This window comes from Pangasianodon hypophthalmus, chromosome 5 (assembly GCF_027358585.1).
Source record: "Pangasianodon hypophthalmus isolate fPanHyp1 chromosome 5, fPanHyp1.pri, whole genome shotgun sequence".
Classification (NCBI taxonomy): domain Eukaryota; kingdom Metazoa; phylum Chordata; class Actinopteri; order Siluriformes; family Pangasiidae; genus Pangasianodon; species Pangasianodon hypophthalmus.
The window spans coordinates 11400880-11420285 of record NC_069714.1 but is presented as its reverse complement, the minus strand read 5'-3'; the positions used below and the strand labels follow the sequence as shown (position 1 = coordinate 11420285).

The 19406-nt window shown below is 38.4% G+C and overlaps 1 protein-coding gene across 2 annotated transcripts in view; it reads right to left on the bottom strand.

Annotated features, from left to right (window-relative positions):
- man1a2 (mannosidase, alpha, class 1A, member 2) overlaps positions 1–19406 on the bottom strand; it is a 66806-nt gene that overhangs the window by 20526 nt on the left and 26874 nt on the right. For both annotated transcript variants that reach the window (XM_053233983.1, XM_026912135.3), the window contains exons 4-6: positions 15141–15237; positions 3940–4058; positions 1409–1489 (exon numbers count right to left, since the gene is read on the bottom strand). In XM_053233983.1, coding sequence (XP_053089958.1) covers positions 1409–1489; positions 3940–4058; positions 15141–15237 — 297 coding nt within the window. The remainder of the gene's footprint in view (positions 1–1408; positions 1490–3939; positions 4059–15140; positions 15238–19406) is intronic.

Here is a 19406-nt window from a genome sequence, read left to right as displayed (position 1 = left end):
AATGCTGTGACTGAACTGTCTGTTTCATATCACATCACAGAACTTTAACAGGATTGAGATCAGGACTCTGTCTTGGCTAAGCAAAATCGTACCAGTCACATTATTCTCATGTTAAAATGCCTATTCAGAAAACCTCAAATTAAGTAGACAAATTATTAATCTTGGCAAAAAAAAAAAATCTATTTCCACTTGCTTCATATAAGTTAAGGGACATGTTAGCCTATTTATGAATTGATGTACATGTTCTCAGAATATTTCTTAAGTGTGTGAATCCAAATGCAAGACCAAATGGACCCAAGTACAAACCTTGGTTGTATGGGTGGGAGAGAAATATTTAATACAGTATTGTGTCTTTGTGGCACCACCCCAATATTCAGCTCGTATCTATGTACTTTAGTCAGGGTTTTAATAGGAACACCTGCACATTCATGAGTTATCCAATCAGCCAATCATGTGACAGCAGCACAATGCATAACCTCATGAAGATACAGGTTAAGATCTTCAGTTAATGCTTACAGCAAACATCAGAATGAAGAAAAAATGTGATCTCAGTGCCTCTGACCGTGGCTTTGATCTAGTTGGAGTATTTGAGAAAATGCTGATCTCCTGGGATTTTCACACATACGACAGTCTCTAAAGATTACATAGAATGGTGAATAAAACAAAAAATATCCAGTGAGCAATTCTTCTGCAGGCAGAAATGCGCTGTTGATGAGAGAGGTCATAGGAGAATGGCCAAAATAAAGTCTACTACTACAAAATACCTACTAGTATGGGAGGAAGTGTGAATAAGGGAATTTTCTTTTTTTTCCAGACTGCTGCTCATAAACATCAACGAGCATTTAAATACACACTGACTGCTCTGTTCTATATACCTGAACTGGCAGCAGCACTATGGATTAAAAGCTTTGACTTAGTAGGCCATTTTTCCATCCAGAGCAGAACCAGTAGTGCTCTCTTCAGTCCCAAACCACAAATGCTTTTGGTGCTGCTGGAATTCAAACCCAAGTCCCTAACCCCAAGTTAAAGGGAACTAAACTTAGTGTGAAGTGCCACTTAAGCACTTCACACTAAAGGCAGGAGGGTCACGATAAAACATGGAAGCAGATATGCTAAAGGAAGATAAACATGCAAGCAGGAGGGAGAGTTAATTAACAGGAGGGAAGCGTTTCCCCAAAGAGCATTAGTCAGGCCACTGGGGCAACTCCAGTTCACTATGAAAGTTTTCATGTGTATATACTGCATGAATTTGTGCACTATTAGTCTAACAACACACGCACACAAAATTCAACTACTTTTTCTGAGAGCTTTGTGAGCCACACACTCATTTTTTTTCCCTCAGACCCATTAGCAAAAACCTGGTGAATCTTCATTTTGGGCCAGCACAAATCAAAAAATAATATCTTACTTCTTGTCCAGAGAGGTAGTATGCAGTAAGCAGTCCCCCAATGAAACGGATATTGACCTCAAAGACAGACACTTCTGCATTCTGCGGGAAAAGAAGACCATGAGATACATATTTCAGTCATATAGCAGCAATAACCCCAATACAATACCTTGGTGGAACACACTTCATCATTTTAAACACTGCTGTGTGTGTGTGTGTGTGTGTGTGTGTGTGTGTGTGTGTGTGTTATGTAACTCCAGTTGAGAAGCAAGCATAAAGATACGTCTTGCCCTGTGTATGTATGTGTGCATATATGTTAACAAAGTCTGCTGTGACCCTGATTAATGTGACTGAGTGCATCCCATCTAGAAATTTAGACTTTAAGACTTGCGCACACACACAGACACACACACCCCAGCAGCAATATAGCTTGTGTATTAATGCATGAGAAGAAGACCAACTGAGAGTGTGTCAGTTACTCAGAGTAACTATGTTCTAGTGTATGTTCTTGTTTTTCACAGCACAACCTAAAATTGGTCATTCAATCCCAAAAAAGCCTCGCAGCAACATGAAGCCACCTATCCGTTCTGAAATAGAAGAGCGGAGACTTGTACTCAGGCAGATGAGACTTCTTCTTAATGGTACAAAATGACAAGGCCATGCTTCAGCTGAGTCTCTATGCTTTCCCTTCTTTTACTCTGGCTATATTTTTGACAAAGTGTGCTTGGAGAGAAATACATGCACAGAAAACTGAGAATAAGCACACTAACAATGACTCCTCACAGTGCAGTAACCTGTTCAAAAGCTGATAAATCAGCATTCCACTCTAATGACACATGAGTGCAAACATGATCATACTACTTAAATAGGTCAGATCAGCTCTTTGAGATTATACCAGGGCTGCCACAATGATTATTTTTGTTTTTTTGAATAATAGCCTGAACATCTGAATATTCTATAAGGATAAGAAAAGCTCAAGACCTAATTCATTTTATTGATTTAATAAAAGAAAGCCATCAGTACAATACAAATCTTACTTAAGACACTTCTGTGGGACATCATCCCATTATTAAATCTAAATAAATAGCTTAAAACATACACTTAATAAGTGTGTTAGGCAAGGGTAATTTGTTGCTTTTGTAGTGTGCTTTAAACAACTTGATGAAGTTGACTACCTTGCATGTTAATGGTTGTTTTGTGGTTTGAATGAGAAAAAGATATGGCATGTACAAGTCCTGCAGTAATAGAAACATTAGAAACCTAGTAATAAAAGCACTGAAAAATGCTCAAAATAGGGTAGGGTTCTAAGGGTTACAGAGCCCAACAGTGAGAGGCTCCAGCTGTCTCTCAGCCATTAAACACACTCCGTAATTAGTGGAGAATGAAGTGCCAGAACTCACAGCCAGAGAGAGCATCAGCCACCGAGGCTCTGTGCATGTCCCCAGAGTCACAGACCTTTCATAATGCACATTGTATTACTACTGATTAGGCCAGTCACTGCTATTATACTGACTAAAGCTAGCAGAATTTTTTATGACCAAACATGAGCTGCTTATTCTCACTGGCCAATTAAGAGACTAAAAAGTTTTGAGAAGTCTGGCGTTCAGGAAGACTGAATGGTACAAAAAACAGAAATTCATTTCTGCCAAAAAGAAAGGGTTACTAGGTCTAATGGAAATTCATAGTCCTAGACAACTATTAACCCACTAGGCCAAACAGCAAAGAGACTGCTAAAGTGGACAGGTGTGTGTCTGTAACTTATAACCTCAGTGTCCATGCCTCTTGCCAGACATGTTTATTTCCCAAGAATCCTGTCTCTCACTCCTTCCCTGTTGTAACCTGTTGAGCTCTGTCTGGCTGTATTACATAACCCAGTGATTAATCTTCTTTGATCTCACAGGCCTCAAAAGACAAAGTTCCAGTGCTCTTTGATTAGTTCTAAACTAATTTAATGACCCTCAGATAGTCGGGAAAGAGAGGGATGGAAGAAAGAGAAAATAAAGGGTACAAAATGCATACAGCAAATTAAAATGAACAAAGTGTGGGCAAGAAATGATTGGAAGATGCAAAGGACAACAGTGCAATTTAAGAACTATTGGGTAATCCTGCCAAATGGGAAAAACCAGAGGGGTCTGTGGAGCTTCTTTCTGGCATGACTCCATTCCCTAACTCCTTTACATTTATTATTTCCTGCTAATACTCACGCTCTCCTAAAGAGGTTCTTCTTCAGCACACTAGATACTATCCTTCCTGCCCACATTGTTTCCATACAAAGAATTCCACCATGTGGCATGTTTACCACACTGAGGCCAACAGACACAAGGGGAATGCAAATTAAAGATACATACTCGTGATTCACAGTTTATCGCAGGAATATTTTCTCATTCCCAAACGGTATCCTTGATTTTTCTATGATCTGTCTTTTGAAGATAAATTTACACTCAATTGCTGAACAACTTTATATGCAACCATGAAAAAGCTGACACATACCTGTTGGTAATGTAGCCCATTAAATGTGTGTGAACATCAAGTATTTGCATGGGATCACTCACCACACTGAAGTCCAGGTTCTTTTCGATCCACTCCTGACCATCTTTAAACTCATCATGGAGGCCCATTATGTAGAGTGTGTCCAGGGCGTCTACTATCGAAGCCCCCAGCTGGGAATTACCTGCAGACACAGTGCACAGACCCGTGTCAGTACATACAGCAACTTCTACCCAACACTGATGGTCAAAAAGCAAATGTCGGATATCCTTAGAGAGAGCACATTACAGTGAGAAATCTTGAGTTAAGGAGATCCAGTAGAAGGGGAGTGGGAGGGTGTAGTTTGGGGTCAAGACCTTAGAACAGATCATTAATAATAATAAGAATAACAATAAGAAGACGCTTTATTTATATAGCAACTTTTGTACAGTTAAAAGTGTTTTATAAGGCAAATAAAAACCAGCAAGTGGAAAAAAGAAAATAAAAGCATTGAAGAAACCAAATTAAATAAAAATAAGTAAAAATTTAAATAAAGAAGTAATTAAGATAAAATTAATAATTAAGAAATGAGTAAAGCAGGGAACTTAGATTTGTTTTCTATTTTTAAAACAAACAAACATTTGTTCACATGTTCATAAATGCAGATAGGGCTTACAATAATAAATATAAAACTAGAGAAAAGACAAAATAGAAAGATATGATTTAAGCTGTTTTTTTAAGCCAGGATGCTTGTTGCATGTCTTTATGGGAGGAAGTTCCACTGTTCTGGAGCAAGCAGACCAAAAACAGCCTCATCACTTCTTTTGTGTTTTGTTCTTGGAACAGAAATTAATCCTGTGTTTCATGATCTTAGACATCACTGTGGAACATGTTCACTTCATAATTTGACATAAAAGGTACTAGTCCATTCACAGCTTTAAAAACAAATAAAAGGACTAGAAGGTTTTGTATATATCAAACAGGAAGCCAGTGAATTTCTGCCAGTACTGCAGTAAGTAAGTATGTTCTTTCTTCAGGGAGAATTCTTACTGCTGCATTCTGTACAAACTGTAATCTGTAGAGCACAAAATACTAAAGTGGGTATGAACATGATAAGGTTTGTACACGTCGTCCCAATACTAATACTTTCCTCATTCTTTTAGCCTCGGCACCCAAGTCTCTTGCCTGAGTTTTCTTCCTTCCTATCTTCATCCTGTGTGTTAAATGTCCCCTGATGGTAGGTGCTACAACACTACTACATAACACAGGAACCTTTGCCATTAGTCTTTTCTACAGCACTACCAAGAGCTACTCTCACTCTTCAATCCTCTCTTACACATTCAACCTAGACTAGGTTGAGAGTACTGTGCACATTACATACAACTGTCAGCAGTACAGTACTGAGCTCCTCCTCCTTCATAGTGACCTCAATGACACTGTAACCAATCAGACCACTGTTTCAGCCCAAAATACTACCATAAACAAACTGTACTTTATACTTTCAATTGGCTCCATTGCTGGAAGTGACGTGTTTTGTTGTTTGATGTTAGACTTCACACAAAGTTACAAAATATGAAGATTAATGCTTGATTTAAATTTATTAAGGTATTAATGCTGCTACGACAGACACACTCCAAGCAAAGTCCATTCACAGGATCTCTTACACGCAGTACAGACAAAGTCAATGTTACATCCACTTTCTTTTTAATATTTTGACTGTATTACATTACCAGTGCAATTCGGTCATTCAGTACATTCCTCTATGCTTATAATAGATTTATAAGAAGCAAGTTTCTATTGGTAGGTTTCCTGCAAGAAGCACTAACAGGCTGTCAATGCTGAGTAAATCTGACACTGAACAGGAAATTTTTTTTTTTTTTTTGTTTTTGTTTATATATATATATAAACAAAAACAAAAAAGAACACTAACAAGCTAACAAGCTAGCTAAAAACTAGGATTGACTTTCCATGCCATCTGTTGAGGTCAGGATGAGGAAGAACAGTCTCTACATTACAAAGCTCTCTGCAAAAATGATTTTAAAACATTTTACAATACACGTTTTCACATACTCCAATATTATATAATTTAATATCATATTTCAGATATATAGTTAAATCCATAACAAGTTATTCTTAAAGTAGATACTGTCACACAACAAAACCAAATTTTATATGAATATTTAACTCATTTTAGTGTGTTAATTAGTAAATGGTTAATCGCTACACTTCATTGGTTAGCTGTAGATGAGTACCTTTATTACGATAATGTTCCAATAGTTTGAGATATGAAGGGATAGGCATTATTACTCTAGACAGTACACACTTCTCTCAGGCCGCAAATATTCCCTGGATGCTTTTACACAGGATAACGGTTCTAAGCTGAAGACCTAGAACCCCAGCAGATGACTAGCAAAGTCATGCTGCTGTAACCCTACATTTTTCAGTAATGCAAGTTGTCGAGAGAGGCAGTGTGGCAGGCCTCTCTCTCTCTGTCCAATTATGTGGGAACTGCAGTGTTATTATCATTATTGACAGAGGCTCTAAATCACTCTAAAAATATCCAACAGCCCCAGCCTCTCAGCTCTGCAAACCCTTCTGTTACGCCTAACAGGACCCCAACACACAACATGCTGTTACACACCTTTGCCTTTCAGTCACGATATAATCTCATTTATCCTCTCATTTTACTTCATGTTACATTTTATAGTCTCACCAGATCAATCATTTGTTATCTTAATCCACATAAACAAATTGTTTGGTCCTTTGTTAGGACCAAAAAGGACCAAAAAGGACCAAATGTCCTCACAATGATAGGTTAGTGTCAAATGTTCTCACATTCCCCCAGTCCTCACAAAACAATCATGATGTTTTTACAGCTTTTCTCCAAAGAGCCAAAATATTTCATTTCAGTTACTGAGGTTAGAGTTTAGATAAAGACAGCATTAATTAGCTACATTAATATGACTTATGTCAACAGAAGGTCTTCACATAGATGATGAGTATGTGTGGCAAACAAATGTGAAAAACAGGAGTTTACCATCTGTTTTTTTTTTTTAATAAATGAAAGAATGAATGAACCAAGCCCCTTTGCAAACACTATGGTTGTTTCCACACTTGCATTTTGTTCTAGACTCTTGAGACTTGAGCCTTGATTTCGAAACAGACTGATGACGTGTGAAAGCTGCTTTCAAGGCCTGGAGCGGTGCAGAGAACCAATTCCTGGTCCTCTTTAAAATGGTGCTCTGAGGTTTGCTTCAACACTCTTTCCACACAAACGCATTAAGGTCCACGTAAGTTTTGGGAGTTATCATCGCTCAATTTATCACATTACTTCCTGCTTCTCCTTTTGCGATGCCAGGGAAAGGGTTGTTGTGATTACTGATATATAAAACCAGACATTCATACGACTGAAGCACTTGAATTAGCTCACTTTTGTGGCACAAGTGCTGTACTGAGAGCAACACACTGAAAAATGCACATCTCATGCATGGCTAAAAATCTTTCATACAAGATCAGCTACACGTTTGCAGATGCTCCATGGATGCCATGCATCCAAAAAAAAGTGTTGTTCTTCACTGGTTGAGTGTTGGTACTACAAGAAAATAATTTTTTTTTAAAATAGCAAACAGATTAACCAAGTGCCTACCATTTTGCAAAACTGAGTGCACAAAAGTGTCAAATGGAACTGCGCAATCAAGACACAGAAAGAACTCATCTATGTGAAAGTAAACCTGCAATTATGAGCCCCATCACCAAAAGCACCCAGAATCGGTCCCGAGTGCAGACCCGGGTATTCAGACAAAGTGTGAAAACAGGCTAAGAGAAATAGTTCATCAGCCATCTCTGTGTGAGAAGAACTGAGGACAGCAAGAGTAATGTCTAAATAGCCACCCTTAACCAGAGTGACTTACAGATGTGCTTTGAATTATCCATCACTAGTTCACTAGGTTACTATCAGTCTAAAAACCCTGTTGGGAAGGAAATATAGTAAGCAAAACACACAGACAACACAAGAATTATTGTTAAATTTTTTTTATTTTTAAATAAAGTGCTAAATTAAGTACTCCATGGTATGTCTTTATTAAATCTAGTAAAATTCAATCTGATAAAAATCAGCTGCTAGGGTATTTGAACATCAACATCAAAGCTTAAAAGTATAAAAGCCCCAAATGCTTTTCTTATATTAAACACAGGAAAAAAGGTTAAAAAAAAAACCCTCAGGTAATTAAAATGTCAGCCGCTGTTCAAACTATATCGTAGACCTACAACCAAACATGCTAATTGCAATTGTGTAGCTTAAGCCATCCAATTTATTTTCACCAAATGCACTGCGATCTTTGGTTCCCACAAATCAGCTCTAGGGCAGAATGCAAAACTCTCAAGTGATATACGAGAAAATGAAAGGAGCTCTGAATAGCACTTTACTGAAACAGCTAGTGGCTGTGTAGCCATGCATAGTGTCTAAGTACTTGACAAGGCAGGATGATCAGACTCCCAAAAGAACATGATTACAACAATCCAGCAATTGTAAAATGAAGCTCTTTAAAATGCATGCTTTTTGGGTTATTACATCTTGGACATCATGAGGACTGAAGATGATGTCCGAGATGTTCTGTGGATAGGTGAGTGCACTTTTCTCAAAGCCAGTTAACTTTTCCGACAGTCTTGAAATGAAAACCCAACATTAATTTCAAGCTTCAGTGCCACGGACACTCAGGATATTGGATGAAAACATTTAAGGTCACAAACTAAATTTTCACAAAAGAATTTAATACACTTGGATATATATATATATACATACATACACACACACACACACACACACACCAGACCCGGCCAAAACTGATTACAGTTTATATATAATACCCACAGGAGCCTAGTTAACTGAACATCATGGTCATGATCTATCAATCACACATCCTAATGTGCAGTGAACTCTTTAAAACCATTTATACAGCCAGACTGAAAATACTTTCAGCTGCATTTCCCTCAATGTATGTTAAGGCCATTTCATTCAAAGACATTACTTATCTATTCAAGGGAAAATTGCAAACCTACTCAAGTGTAAACCCCAAAACTGTGATGTAAGAATGTGTGTATGTGAGAGCGGGTTGAGTATGGCAGGGAACAAGGAGGAGGATGGACATAAGAGAATAAAAGAAGAGGAGAATAAAGGTGTTAACTATTCAAATACAGCATATTATGTGTGAATATTGTGTGTGAATATATTAGTCATTACTCCATTCCACACTCTAGATAACATTCATTCCCACATACACTCCCTCACATGTAGATAAAAAAAACACTTCAGAGAAAACTCACTTGGCTTGGTAGCCGCCAACAGACTCCTTAATTAACCCTGCAAGGAGATTTAAAAAAGGTTATCTGAGCTGACTGCATCTTATCGTGCACATATACCAGCCATATTTCAGCCATATATATCAGCCATATTTGACCAATTCCCCTCCATCATCCTCTGCCTTTCTTCCTCATTCCCCACACACTGTCCTACAAACTTGCTGCCAGACATGTAAGTGGCTTGAGAACACCTTTTACTGAGCTACAGCACACTGACGCATTGCTTAGCATTTTGATAAACTACTGAGGTGCAGCAGTTTCATTAATTATGGGAGAAGGGACATGGAGGGAAAGGACACAGAGAGACAGAAGAGAACACTAAGTGACATGACTGAGGGAAAGGACACTGAGGGACAAAATGAAAAACTTAGATAGGACTGAGGGACAGGACGGGACACTGAGGGACAGGACGGGACAGTACACAATGAGAAAGGATGTTGGGGGCAGGACTGAGGGACAGGACAGGACACTTACAACCCCAACATCTCCTCAGTACCATTCTCTCCCCATCAACTTCTCCTACTCTTCCATCATCCATCTTTCTCTGTGCAGAACTGTATCCATGGCATCAGTAACTCAGAGGCTTTATGTGCATTTGTAATGGCCTGAAGAGTCCAAAACCCATGTGATTTCCTGCCCAAATTTGACACTGGCCCCCTGTTTAAAATTTTATGTGAATGAGACAGGAAAGAGGGTCAAGAAAGAAAATACGAAGCTCAGCTATGGGAGCTTTCCCTTTCTGCTGCTCTCAGCCAGCTCTTCAAATCTGATATGACAAAACCAAATATAAAAATAGAGCAACAAATAAACAATCCACTACAAATCAGGGCTTCTATATATACACACACCTTAAACTGCGTGTAGGAATCACTGGTGAACTAATTTCATTAAATTGTAATTTCAAGGTGCCACAATGCGATTTTAAATCTACTCTTTCATTGGATTTTTTTTAGTTTATGAATTCTCAAATACACATTCTGACTAGATGCTGCACCAGTCATCTAAATACAACAATCCCCAAAACTAGAATTTATAAGCAATTATAACAATTTCAGAAACACACTCAAAGTCATCTGTGGGCAAGGGCATGCACACCATAACGTCCTTGACACAGGTAGACATGAGTGGGATTTAATATTGAGTTTCAATTTGCATTTTGTCAGTGATTTATTTAATAGTAGTCAAATTTGTCTAAAAAACATATCCATAACTAACATCTGCCAAGTTAGCAAACATGTTCTGTGACTAAACATTTCTGGGATCTAGTAATCTAGTAATTTGCTTGTCAGATGTGATGGGTTCTATTTTGTTTCAAAAAAAATTTTTATTTCAATATTCTTTTTGTTTTTTTACAAAAGCAAAGAATGTCTCTGTTTACAAACGTAATGGTTAAGATCACCTACTATTTAGGATGCATGGAAATGATGTGAAAATGTCAAAACTTAGATTGTCTAAGAAATGTAAAAACTAGCTATATATCAGCGACAAAAAATGTGTGTATGCATATATATATATATATATACACACACACACACACACACACACACACACACACACACACACACACACACACACACACACACACTCCCCCGGAGAGATGAAATAGGCTGGCAAATTGGGTTGTGTGGGCTCATTTTGAAGAGCAGGATATTATCTGGAGACCACAACTGCACTTAGTGAGAATGCAATATGGCAGCTCTGCACCTCCTGACCAGTGTGGTTTTCTATTTCACAAACTGTTAAGTTTTTGTATTGCTAACTGATACAAAACCATATATTTTGAGAACACGCATCCAAATGAATTATGTGCTGTATTATTCATACACACCAGGAAACACTAGAGTTCACTCCATCTCCCTTGAGACATGAGATATTCCACTGGGCCAAACCACTCTCAGAGCACAACATGGCCAACTGCTACATCCTGACTACTGTCTGTCTCAAATGGCCGCCCTCTTTTTAAAAATCCATTTAGAATTAGTATTTTATTACAGAAAATATGTCTACCTACGCTGGAGAAACATTACTGCTTGTTTTCCCAACAATTATAATATTATTACATAATAATAACAATTATATAAACACTTTGAAAATAGACTTTCACGTAAGAGGCAATGTTAATTGGCACCAAAATGTTAGCAGCGGATCCTATAAGTCCTGTAATTTGAGATCTGGGGAATTTGGAGGCCAAGTCAACACCTTGAACTCTTTGTCATGTTCCTCAAACCATTCCTGAACAATATCTGCAGTGTGGCAGGGCGCATTATCCTGCTGAAAGAGGCCACTGCGATTAGGGAATACCATGAAGGGGTGTACTTGGTCTGCAACAATGTTTAGGTAGGTGGTACATGGGAAAGCAACATTCACATGAATGCCAGGACCCAAGGTTTCCCAGCAGAACATTGCCCAGAGCACCACACTGCCTCAGCCAGCTTGCCTTCTCCCCATAGTGCATCCTGGTGCCATCTCTTCCCCAGGGAAGCAACACACACACACACACCCAGCCTTCCACATGATGTCAAAGAAAATGTGATTAATCAGACCAGACCACCTTCTTCCATTGCTCCATGGTCCAGTTCTGATGCTCACATGCCCTTTGCAGGCACTTTCGGAGATGGACAGGGGTCAGCATGGGCACTCTGACTGGTCTGCAGCTATGAAGCCCCATACTCAGCAAGCTGCAATGCACTGTGTGTTCTGACACCTTTCTGTCATAGCAAGCATTAACTTTTTCAGCAATTTATGCTTCTGTCGGACCAGATGGGCTAGCCTTCGCTCCCCATGTGCATCAGTGAACCTTTGGCGCCCATGACCCTGTCGCCGATTCACTGGTTGTCCTTCCTTGGACCACTTTCGGTAGGTACTAACCACTGCATACTGGGAACACCCCACAAAACCTGCTGTTTTGGAGATGCTATGACCCAGTCGCCTAGCCATGACACTTTAGCCCTCGACAAAGTTGCTCAGATCCTTACACTTGCCCATTTTTCCTGCTTCCAACACATCAGCTTCAAGAACTGACAGTTCACTTGCTGCCTAATATATCCCATCCATTTGTGTGTCACTGTAACTAAATAATCAACACACATACACACACGCACATTTCCCAGTGTAGTCTTACATAATGTGCAGTTGACTGTAGAATTGGCTTCATTCCTTTAGCCTTTGCCTCGCTTTTTTCCCTTGTTTTTAATTTAAGCAGTACAATCAATGTTATTACCTAATATTGAAGACAGGTGAATAATTTTTGTTCTTTTTGTTAGAATCATCCTATTCTACAAATAATAATGCCTTAAAAAATAAATAGCCTTATTCTATGGACCTTCAAATGTTCATAACAATCAACATTATTTAACAGAAATTACCACACTGTAAAATTGAAAAACAATTTTCTTTCATGAAACTTGTACCTAAAGTGTTGTAGTATAATTAAAAATATCCACTATAGTTTAAAAAACTGCATCTTTTCATTTCTACAACGTCTAACATACAGCCACAGTCCACTGTACAGATCACCTTCCAAATATCTAGCTTAAAAAGCAACAACTTGTCAAATCACACCATCTCTAGGATGTAACAGTTCTGCTCCTCTGTATCGCAGCATGAAGCCTAGGACAATACAGCCCATTTCATATATAAGCTGTCATTACACCATTATCAACACAGTATGGTGCACATGCTGTGCGCGCACACACTCACACTGTTATGTGCTGTGAACCACTGCCTATTTGCCCATGTTGTCTACAGTCAGACAGAATGAACAAGAGAAATCACACGGCTCATTAAGAAAATATTAACCACCTAGGGAACGCAATTTCACAAGAAGCAAAGAAAAGCATGAGTAATTGGAGATTTCGTGAAGAATCCTAAGGCGATGGATAGGAATTATGTAAATGAGTTCCAGGATATTAAAACTGAATGAAGCAAAGTGAGGAAGTGGTTATGGGAAGAGGTGGGACGAGACATTGTCGGAGCCTTTCCTCATTCTCCAGTTACCTCAGCCACTTCACTACCCTAACCTTTTCTTTTCACGTTCTGATCCCTTATTATCATTCATCTCTTTCTCTCTCTCTTTCTCTCGCCCTAAGCAATATATTTTCATGGTCATATAGGCCTTTGCACTCTGGCAGTGATATGCAGCCCTTCCCACCACCATCAATCAACCATCGTTCACTCCGAGGAGCTCCTTATGCCAGTCAGGCCCGTCATTCCAATGCTGTTCCATCAACAGAGTTAATAAATAACCACACGGCTCTCCCTCTTCAGTACAGCTTAATAGTGACGTAGAAGCTCTCTCTATGTGCACGACTGATGTTTTGCTACACAGGGAATGAACCACATTAAAGTGCTGACACACTCATCTGTAAGCAGATTCCCCACTTCTTCTGAACACAGTGAGAAGAGTTAATAAATGCAGCTGTGAGCTCTAGTAGTAACAAGTATGAACTGAAGAGAAAAGATCACAATCCATCTCAAAACTTTAATGAGATATCATAATTCATCAGAGCCACAATAAAACAGAAGCTGAGAGACAGCCCACAGCCTGCATTAATCAAACACAGCGCTCGAGAGGGGTGTGCGTGTATAAAGTCTGAAAATATATAGTACTGTGTTTTGAAATATAGCTGTGTGTTTGTGTAGTGGGCTAATCTATGAAATCTGACTGCAGCCTCCCATGAGAGCACGTTACCAGTAAACAAATCACTTACAGTCACTCTGTGTGCTATCAACATTGCATGTACAGCACAGCAGTTTATAACCTGGAGTGGTTATAGGTAAAATGTTTTTACAGTTTAACCCTGTTTCAGTCATTTACAACGTAGAAAATCTTATAAACACGGAGATGATTTCCCCCCTCTGCTGTGCGCTTGCACTGTCTGTAGCAATCACACCATCTTATTCACATCACTTTTTTATGAAAGAGCTCAAACTGCTTTCACTGATGCCTGGAAAAAAGCAACAAACCCTTCTTCTTTTTTTTTTTTTTTTTTTTAAGGTGTTCATCTCTAAGCTAAGGCCTCATCCCAACAAGCATATCAGACCAATACTGTGAAATCTCTTTACTTCAATAATACTCTGCATTTGCTATTTTTTATCATCAGCAGGCAACAGATACAAACAAACATTCAAACACATGGATATAAATATTAATTCTGGGTAGTCCTTGGATTATATCAGTACATTTAAGGGTTTTATTGGTATTACCTAGTAGGAAATATATATCTATTCATATTGACTGAGATGTTACTGGCTACCATTCACAAATGTTCTGTCCATAGATACACACAGATAGACAGAGAGAGAGAGAGAGAGAGAGAGAGAAAGAGAGAGAGAGAGAGAGCACACTCAGAGATACCAGAGAGAAAGATTAACAGAAAGGCTCATTAATTATGAAAGTGAGCTGTGAGAAGTACAACACTTTCATTTTCAGTCTTATTCTCTTCCTCTTATCCTCTTCTCCCATTCTCTACATCCATTTTCACTTCCATACTATTTACCACAGACCTTCTGAGAGCAAACTAGCTGCCATATTTAAAATAGAATTCCAGAGAAAGCAAGAGTGAGAGCTAACGAGAAACTGGATTTCACCCACTTTAGAAAAACAGAACAAAAAAAAAACAACTCCACTTTACTTTCCAAAATACACACACATTAGCTTTAACCTGCACATAATTATCTCAGAAAACAGCTGGAGAGCTCAAAAATACACAGAAATAAATGAATAAGGGAAACTGGACTGTGCATGTGTGTATGCTTGTTATGTCCTTATCATTTCCATACACAGAAATGGTTGTCTAGAAATGTGCTAATAACTTTGCACAGGCATCACTTTCCACTTTGAACAGAGCTATTTACATGCAAATGAGGGGACAAATCTGTGGGTGCAGCATGTTTTAGAGTAATGGGGAAACGGGTGTAGCTTACTTACCAAATATATTTGTGGAATGTCCTTTCTTGGCAATGGGTTTGAGCTCATTGTGTCCCCAGCCGTATTGCCTGTAGCTGTCCCACGCGTGCTTCATCATCTAGTGAGCCACAGATACAAGAGGGAGTTAGTAAGTCTCATGAATATACAGCAGTGTCTCATCTCAGTTTGACATACAAATACAATAGATGTCCCAACCAGGGTCAAAAACACAATAATAATGAGATGACGCAGGACCTTGATCCTCCATGACATTCTTGTGGCACATCCTTTCACACTCTCAGATAAAGGTGGCCCCGTATGAGCTTCTCTCATTTCATGCAACAGTTAACATTTAAAGCAGCTGATTGAATGTGGGGCTTTTCTGTAATGTGCAGTGATGCGTTTTAGGAAGCAGGTCATAGGGGAAATACACAGGCTTTGATGACACAGTTGGAGAATCTGCAATCAAAGATGTTCTTTACCCAGCGGCCCCTGCTGTGGTTATAACTCTGTTTGGTACACTATCTCTCTTCTTGCAGAACATCGGCCACAGGGAGTCTAGCAATTTTTGCTACACTTTGTGTGTAGGTGTGCTTGTGGTAGGCAATGATGAAGTGGAGCTGTGTTTTGCATCAGTGCTGGTATGGATTGTCATGGCTTCCCTCTCCATGCGTTCTATTAAAATAACGCATTTGATTCTGTTTCTACCCGACATCCACGTCACTGACATCAAATACTGATGCAACACTGTATCTTTACACACAATGCACACCCAGAAATACACAAAGCAACCGACTAGACCCCAAGCCATAAATACACCATAACAAAACAAGCATTTTCTTTCTTCCCTGTCAACATATATTAGCTGTTTTTGTCTTGCACTGTATGAACACTCACTTTTTCATGATTGATAAGGGCTGCTCTCCAATATGCATGAGCATGGATTACATCTGCCTGTATGTTTTGTCTTATTATGGTCCTCCATCCTGAGCATACAATCAAAATTTCCTCTACTTTTCAGAGCCTATAACCTCCTGCAGTACCATGATGCAATCTGTGTAAGCAAAAGGTAATTCAATTATCAAGCTGTGACATGTTTTTCTGCAGATTTTCTGACCACAGCACACAGAACAAGGAAGTCATCACTAAATGGGATCAAGCACTGGTGTTGTGAGATGAGCTAATTACTTCAGTTCCTGTGTTAAACACACTGTTGAGTATGAACAGTAATGGGAAGTTACTTGTGGTCTGAGGCATTTCACTTTAAGAGTAAATTACTTGTGGAAACTTGAGATGCAGGAAAGTCTCACTTGTCGACGTTTACACACTATCCAGCTTGCAGAGATTCAAGCCACAACTTCCTTATCCAATTTCAGGCCAATATCTAGGCTATCCCTATAGAGTTTCATCTTAGTTATGGTATAACTGAGACTTAATGGACTTCTGGAAACAGAAATGCAACATCAGCAAGATTTTCAGTTTTTAGAAATTCAAATGATATCATTTCTTCCTGCCTAAGCTAAACCGGTGCCCTCTGCATCTCATAGTAGCCTCATACTGACAACTTGGTTTTCACCACAGATCTTCAGTGAGGTCATGCTTACAAGGACCACAGTAGCTTTTTAAACCTTGTACAACTTTCCAGCAAAATCAGCACTTCTTTCCCTTCACTTGGTCAGAAAACCTAAATGCACAATGAGCATCAGCACTGTTTTACATTATACCATTAATACTTTATAAATCATACACAAGTGGAAATTAAACTTTTCAATTTAAGCCCTTTTCTTATAAAGTCAAAGACTGTACACGATGAACCGTGTCTATTGACCAGTATTGTCAACACATGTATTCCAGCTTCTTTATAATTACCCATTTAAACAGAATTGGATCAGTCCTAAATAATCAACCTTCTAGAAAAAAATATTAATAATTACCCACCTATTTCACAATAAACTCAGGAAAAGAATAGAGATCTGCAATTATTTGCAAGTACATTTGGGTTGACAGTGCTACATCTTTTAAGAAATGCCAGGTCAAGAGGTAAGTTAGTCAAAGCTGTGTTTGACGTAGATGTGTGTCTTTGATAGAAGCATTACTGCAGCAACTTATTATATGTTTCTGAAAAAGAAAAAAAAAGATAAGTTGTGCTAGAAACTAAGGATATATCGATACTGATATGGAGCATCGATGCACGGAATACTAGTATTGAGTATGGGTCCGGCACTGTGCTGTTACTGGTTTTTAAAAAAAAAATAAATAAATAAAAATAAAAAATAAAAAAAAATAAAATGCTCCAATGCCAACATCTGACAGCAGGTGACACTATGTGGCGAAATCCTAGTGGACGTCGTCGTGCTAATGATAACAGACTACATGAAATTACAGCAATCTGGACATATTCTCCAATTAATGATCAAAGCAAAGCAAAGAATACTGCAAAAAGTGCTCTGTGAAAATATCAAGTGGAGGAACTACAGCAAGTAACCTGATAAAACATCTTTAACATAAAATTCATCTCAAGGAGTTCCTTGCTAGCAGCACAGTGACCAACACTGGTTAGGCGAGAAATAAAATGCCTAGAGACAATGCTAGATAAGTGAAAATAACAGCTCCTAACTAGTATGTTGTTCTTGACAATTGGGAACTATTAGTCCTTGACAAGGATGGATTCTGACCCAATGAAAACAAAAATGTTCTTTATATACAGCTCTCTAAAAGCGTGAACATGTGCATGTTCATGCACTTAGGCTACTAGTCTCAAACCTACTTGATCCAGGGTAATTAATGTACCTTTAATGTATAAGCTAATGTTAGAAAGATTAAGCTAGTTAATGCTAGCTAATGTTAGAAAGAATAAGCTAATGTCAGAAAGCCTAAGTGCATGGACATGCACACTTTTCATGGCCACTACGTAAAGCAGGGAAACAAACAGAGCTAAATATAAAAGGTTCTGTCATATCTCTGATTGATTAAAACTAAGTAGGTTACTCATTTGGGTATCAGTGTCGACAAGAATAAAAAAAATATGTACTCAGTCTGGAAAATTAAAAACACTATCGAAGCCTCCCTACTACAAACCCAGTATCCTTTAACCTGCTCTCCAATGGCTTAAGCCAGTGGTTCTCACACTTTCAGTCAAACCCTCCAATGTTAATAGACTACCCCCCCCCTTAACAATTTTTTAATTGTTTAAAAAAAAAAAAAAAACAATTTGTGATATGATATAGCTCACGCCCTTTACGCTTCCATTTCATCTCCCTGCGCCTCCCCTTCAGTACTCTTGCACTTCCCAAAGGGGGCCCGCCTCACACTTCGGGAACCACTGGCTTAAGCCAACAAGACCAAGCTCATCCTTTAACTCTTCCTTAAACAAGTCATTAAATGTACTGCCTCTCAAATCCAGCCTGTCTCTGAAATTAAGAGGATTAACTGTACCAGCAAAATATGAGGCTAGACTTCCAGTGTCTTTGAAACTGCAGGTGCTGGTTTTCTCCACTATCCACAAACTGAAAAACACCTCATGCTGGATGCAGCAAAGCCAGACAGTAAGACCAATGACTGATGTATCATGTGTGTCCCTGTACATTACCACTGGTGTCCATATCAGTTCTTGATAAAGTCAATACCTGGTGTGACAGGAAACAACAGGAAAGAAAGAATAGCCATGTCTGCCTGCCTTTTTGTCTGAACGAGTGATAGATGTTCCTGCTAATGGTTTTCGGTCTAAGGAAAAAACATGGCACAAGCTGGTTAAGCTGAAGGTTATCGACATAAAATTCACCAGAAACAACGTGAGACCTTGGGATCTATAACCGTAAAAATCGATCTGATTTCTGCAGAGGAATTCCATGGAATTTTTTTTTTTCAGAAGACCCCTTGACAATAATAAACAAAATAAAATCCCATAAATGTGTACATTTTTAACCAGGTATTATATAAGACATGTTCTACAGCACAGTAATTTATATAAATTCTTTAGAGTGATCTGAGCAAGATGAAACACATAACATTAAAACAGTCTGACTAACCAAAGCAGTCTGATTATGAAAATAACCATTGCCTATAAATGTATTTATATGCACAAACACTCTCATCCAGATAGACTTTATATATATATATATATATTAAAAAAAAAAAAAAAAAAAAAAAAAAAAAACACCTGCACAGGATACATCTAAAATTATTTATGTCTACTAAAGCTATAATGTAGCCTCACTTACATAAAGAAGAGAATTTTCTAGCAAGTGAATATATTAGGTTAGTGCCTGTACATTATTTTTAAGGAGC